This window comes from Dryas octopetala, chromosome 4 (genome assembly GCF_963921425.1).
Source record: "Dryas octopetala chromosome 4, drDryOcto1.1, whole genome shotgun sequence".
NCBI classification, from domain to species: Eukaryota; Viridiplantae; Streptophyta; class Magnoliopsida; order Rosales; family Rosaceae; genus Dryas; species Dryas octopetala.
Genome location: NC_141369.1, coordinates 11,144,879 through 11,150,811, shown reverse-complemented (window position 1 = coordinate 11,150,811; position 5,933 = coordinate 11,144,879). Strand labels below are relative to the sequence as shown.

Below are 5,933 nucleotides of genomic sequence, written 5' to 3'. Positions count from 1 at the left end.
AATATCTATAAAAATTAAAAAATAACACTAAAAGAATAAAATTAATAAAAATTTAAAACTAAAAGAGGAAAAAATATAAAAAATATTTATAATTATTTTTTTCGTTAACAATTATAATATTTCTTCTTCTTTAATTTGTTTTTATTTTTTCTTCTTTTAGTTTTTTTATTTTTTTTATTAATTTTCTTATTTTAGTGTTTTTTTTTTAATTTTTATAAATATTTTAATAGTGAAAAAATAATATTTTAATATTTTTAACGGAAAATGTTAATGGATTTGACGGAATATATAGCCTCATTTGACGTTTAAGTGAAATAATAGTCCTGACGGATGCACTTTTGAAGGGGGAGTCCTGATCTGACTCCGACACGTACATGCATGTACAAGTTGGAGTTCAGCCTTTCCCTCAAATTTTCCCTGATAAATAAATATATGATTGGTTTATGAAAAAAAAAATCTATATATTTATCACAACTGTTCTTGTTAGAAGCCTCTTCAAGAAATGGTGTGAAAAATTGTTTGGTTTTAGATTTATGCATGTCATAAATTAAGTATTCAAGTGACAGACAATTCACAAGAACTCAAATGAAAGATCATGATACTAAAGGAAGTGTCTGGAAAAACAACAACTGTGGACATGCAAATACAACAAGTAGGATACATATGTACGTAAACATGAATTCAAGCATATATAAACCAATACTATTTATACATACATGCTTACGAACTCCCCAATTGCATATATGCAAACAAAATGAATCAAAAGATCGACTCCTGTAGGCTGTAGGTGCATACCAGCATGCATGTCATAAGAGATCGATATAGAGATCAACTTCCTTATGTAATTTGACTGGAAAAAAGCAATAATATTCAAAATCAATACTACTGATCGATGAAGCTTCAAGGTAATATTCCTTAAAACAATTTCTTCCATTTCTTCATTTTCTACATGAGCCTGCAAAAAATAAATTATCAGTTTGATGATGAGGTATCAATTATCAAGTGTATGAATGTGCATGGTGGAATTAGACTAGTGCATGTTCCGGCAATGTGATATTTTTTTGTTTTCTTTGCTGAATTTTTGTATTCATCTTGTCATTTAGACCCCAAAATGATGTAGGTTTAAACACAAGGAAAAAAGGATCTGCATGCACATGATCTTAATTCTTTCGAGAAATTAATGCCAACAGATAATACAATCATGAAGCAACAATATTTGAGTGGTTAATATAAATAACTATTGTATGAATAATAATTAAATTCAATGTCACGTACTATCTCATTGGTTGAATGTGTGAGAGTGATAGGGTTATAATTTCTTTTCAAATAGCCAGTGTAATTGTTAGATTGTGAATCAGGATCATTCATTATATATATAGAATCATGTCTAAATGTGCATGTAATTTGGATATATACGTGTATGTATAAAACTTCTAAAATGGATATTTGGAGTTCCGGATGTCCCTTAACAATCATACGCTCATCATCCGGCATTCAAGTGCTCAAAGACATCCCGAACTCTGGATATCCGTTTTCATTCTGATGACCAGGCCTAAGTGGAGGACTCAATTTGAAGTTTAAATACCAACTGTTAGATTAAATATAAACGGTTGAGATGCATCTCACACATTGTTGCCCACTATATATATATATATATATATGTGCATCTCTTCCTTTTATATATGATCTAATATTGGTGGAAATGCAAGTTTTCAATATTATGGCCGGTCCTCCTCAGAATATGATGAACAAGGACTAGGGTAGCTACATAATACAAATAAATTCAGTTAACAATATCATCATGCATGGTATATCAACGATGCATGCATCTTTCAGTGTATTAATGTGTGAACTGTGTTTGTCATGATGTGGGAGCAAACAATCAAACCCTAGTAAACACGTTTTCTGTCGTCTCTATTAGGCAACACAATTAATTAATATACTTAAACAGTTCAAATGCACGACTTCATCTAACCAAAAACAAAAAATATATGGCACGACTTTACATATATATATATATATTATGAACACGTACATATGGCTACGTTTCACTTTAATATATATTACGAACACACACACACACACATATATATATATATGCATTTAGTTGACAATAATGTCCTAAGAAAAGAAAAACAAGCTAGTGGGAATAGTTCATAAAATAAATTACAAAATCTACAGCTCATTAAACTACTGATTAATGAAATTCTTCCCCATGAAGAATACCCGACAAGGACATGTGAGATAATAGGAATTTGAGCAGCATAAAAAGGCCAATACCAAGACCAAGCTAGCTCATCAGACAATGTCTGAGTACAACAAACAAAACTCTACTGCAGCCAAAGAAAGAAAAAGAATTTTTGACTAAGAAAGAAAAACCAAAGCATTGTGAATTGTGAAGATGAAATATGGAATAAACTTACTGCCTGCCCCCCCCCCCCCCCCCAAAAAAAAATCTTATAATATGGACATGCAGCAAACAAAGAGTTAATTTAGGGTACAAGAAAAATATGATGAATGAGGATATATAACTCCTAAACTGATCACATTGTATATAGATCTCCTGCACTAAAAGAAGAACAATTAGTGAGCACAGGGCTAGCTAGCTAGTCATCCCAAGTGTATACAACGCTCATATTATATAACTAGCAGTACGTCTAGCACATGTGAATGATGCTAGAGAGGCATTATATACATTTGTTACATTTAAGAATTTCTTCAAATGATGAGTAGAGATTATAGGGTAAGGAAATGAGTTAAGATTTGATTGATTTCTTCCAATTTAACTAAAAGAAAGAGTACTATCAGTGTAGCATTAATTACTCAACACATGGCCTTTGTTAATTAACTGAAAAAATATCATTTAGTTAGTATTGGGTGTTTTACATAGTAGAGATTCACAATGATGACCTTTAAAAAGAAATATTAGAAATTACAAAAGTCATTCAAAAAGATAAACAAATTAACACTAAAATATTAATTAAGAAGATTTAGTGAAAACCTTAAACCTTAATTAATCATGTATTTCAATCATTTGTGCATTTGAATTGTATTTATATATCCTGACATAAGAAATTGCCTGATGATATCTCACTTGACCAAATATTCAATCGTGGGGGCACAAAAAATCTGCAGAATCTTAAAAGGGCCAAATTAATGAAAAGTTACAAAAATAGATAACAATTTTTAATTAATGTACGACAATCACAGTGAAGTTTCACATTGTGAGTGTTCTTTTTGGGTGAGAGAGGGACATAGAGAGAGAGAGGGAGAGGGAGAGAGAGAGAGAGAGAGAGAGAGAGAGAGAGAGAGAGAGAGAGAGAGAGAGAGAGAGAGAGAGAGAGAGAGAGAGAGAGAGAGAGAGCGAGAGAGAGGAGATGGAGCGATTATTGTTTCTGGTAATGCTCCCAAGAGTAAAGAATTTGAACTATATATATTGTCTTCATTGAATCTAATTTTAGACTAGCTACAAGATGTTTTGGGTTAAGTTAACTGATAAGAACTGTATTTTGAGACATCGATCATCAATCAAAATATTAATTTGAGTTTGCCATTTAGGGTTTGAATTTCTTGGGTGGTTTCTGGGTTTGGCTCACTGGGATTGAATCGGTTTTCATGTATTAATTACAGATGCCAAACTAATTTTTAGTAATAATTTACAATAATTTTGAGTGAAATTAAGTGTAATATTAATTTTCCTTTTTTTTCTAGCTATTCCTCTTTTCAAATATCTTGGTATGGCTCAAATTACATTGACAACTATCTATGGGGGTTTAAAATGAATAACATATATTTAGAGTTTAGCTAGTCCATTAATTACACAACTACTTGAATTTTGCTTTAATTAATTTTGGTGTTGTGGTGTGAAAGTACTTAATTAATGCACAAGCTATATATAGCTAACCATGAAAATTTATCAAGTAATTAATCTACATATATATATATATATATCTGAGCAAAAAAAAAAAAAACATATATATAATGCAACATTTACCATTGTGATATTCTGAAATTAGGCCAAAGGAACATGATGATGAGATGATCAAGAGAAGTGCATCATGGTAGAACTTGATTGATCATCATGATCATTTCCTGATGATCCCATATTACTATTACTTGATGATGATGGCTTCTTCTTCTTCTTCTTATAAGGAATCCCCCTTGCCTTAGCTTGGCACTCCCTGACCTCCCTCAGATAAACCCTGATTGCACCACTAGCAAAAGGGTTAGTCTCTGGGGATCCTCCATTTTCCTCATAGGCAGCCCTCAGCCTCCCAATTAGGGCATCAAGGCTCCCCCAAGCTTGTCTGAGGGGACAAGTACAAGGGGCAGGTGGCTCAGGGTGCCCATAAAACATGCAGCCTAGGACATGAACTTTGGTCTTCCCAAACTGGTCAAGGTACCTCAGGAACTCCAGTACATGGTTGTAGTTGCAGTGGGACAGTGCCACTGGAGGCCTCTGGTTCTTCAAGTACTGCCCAAAGGTGTTCCAGTCCCTCCTCTTCTGGGACTCGTACCGGCTGGGCGTGGCCGGTGGCTCTCCGCCCCGGCATCCCGGAGACCCCGCTGCGGATGATTCTGCGAAATCTTTGCCTCTTTCGCTAGACATAGCGGCGGAGGGCGGGGGATTGGATGATCAATTGCTGTTTTGAAAGGGATTTTATTTTGCTAAATAAAGAAAAGAAATGAAGGGTGGTAGGTGAAAGGAATAGGGGGAAGGAAAAATTATAGGGAGGAGGAAGATGCATCATATGATGGAGATCACATACATTATGGGCCCAGTGAGTAGACCTCCCATGGGGGCCATATATATATGATGAGTTGCTTTCTGTTCATCTTTTTCTTCATATATCTTTCATTTTTACTCTCCTTTTTCTCTAATAGTGCATGCACCACCTTTACCATTACAATGTACATATTATAAGTCTTTAATTTCTTAATCTATATGTGCCCTATTGGCCCTAATCATAATTAATTAATTAATTAAGCCTAATTTCCACAATTGCCTTGAATCTGGTCATCACTAACTAAAATCAGTAATGGTCTTTGCAATTGAAGTACTCTCTTTTTAGTTTTTAATCGGCTGCGACTTTAATACTGAAAGCTTATGTTAGTGTATCACGAGAACTCAAATAAATAAATATATATATATGTATATGTACGTACACACACACATAGATAGTTTCAAGTGCGAATAAGTTGTTATCGTTTGACAATAATGTATTTTTTCCATCTGCTCTTTTTTTGTATATTTAATTCTTGAAGTCGGTTAAAGTATAATTTATTACTTTAGAATGTAGAATTCAAGGTTTTTCAGCCAACAAGAATGTTCGCGGAAGAAACAGGTGTATATATAATTTCCAAGTGAAAAAACAAAAACATGAGAAAAGAGACGGTCTATGACTCTTATGTATTGATATAAGATTTTTGACTTGAGGATTCCTGGCCTTTTGCTATCAGTAGCGCTCTAAAACATATTACAACATAAATTAATACAAAACATATTATTTTTTTTGTCCCATGCCACCACGTACATGATGTTTTTTATAATCTTAATCATTTATTTTATAAGTCATACTTCAAAAATAAGATATATTTAAAAAAATCAATAAAATAGAAAGTCATTCAATCATCTAACTATGAAAAATAAATTAACAAACACAATATTTTGATAAAAAGCATTGTAATAATGGCTAAACGACTTCTATCTTTGCTTGAGTATTTGCACAAATAATTGCTGAAGCAGAAATTAAAATATGAACGATTTAAAATATGAAATATATGGTGTGGCAAGCTCAAAAGAATGGTATATTCACATTCACTTATATACTAGTATATTTTATAGCACTACTGATAAAGTGGATGAGCTAGATTGATATAGTGTTGCTAGCTTGGATGTCTTTGTCGTCAGAGATAAATTAAAGGGAGACTTA

At 32.7% G+C, this 5,933-nt stretch overlaps 1 protein-coding gene across 1 annotated transcript; it reads right to left on the bottom strand.

The window, feature by feature from the left end:
- Positions 1–672: 672 nt before the first annotated feature.
- On the bottom strand, positions 673–4,672 carry LSH10 (LIGHT-DEPENDENT SHORT HYPOCOTYLS-like protein (DUF640)). The gene is made up of 2 exons (XM_086239841.1): positions 3,995–4,672; positions 673–955 (listed from the first exon to the last, which is right to left on the bottom strand). Exon 1 carries the CDS (start codon positions 4,607–4,609, stop codon positions 4,043–4,045), a length of 567 nt encoding a protein of 188 aa, XP_086095967.1. The 5' UTR covers positions 4,610–4,672; the 3' UTR covers positions 673–955; positions 3,995–4,042.
- Between the last annotated feature and the right edge of the window lie 1,261 nt (positions 4,673–5,933).

Excerpts from the sequence above, each read along its gene's own strand:
- LSH10 (XM_086239841.1), bottom strand. The coding sequence starts at position 4,609 with ATGTCTAGCGAAAGAGGCAAAGATTTCGCAGAATCATCCGCAGCGGGG.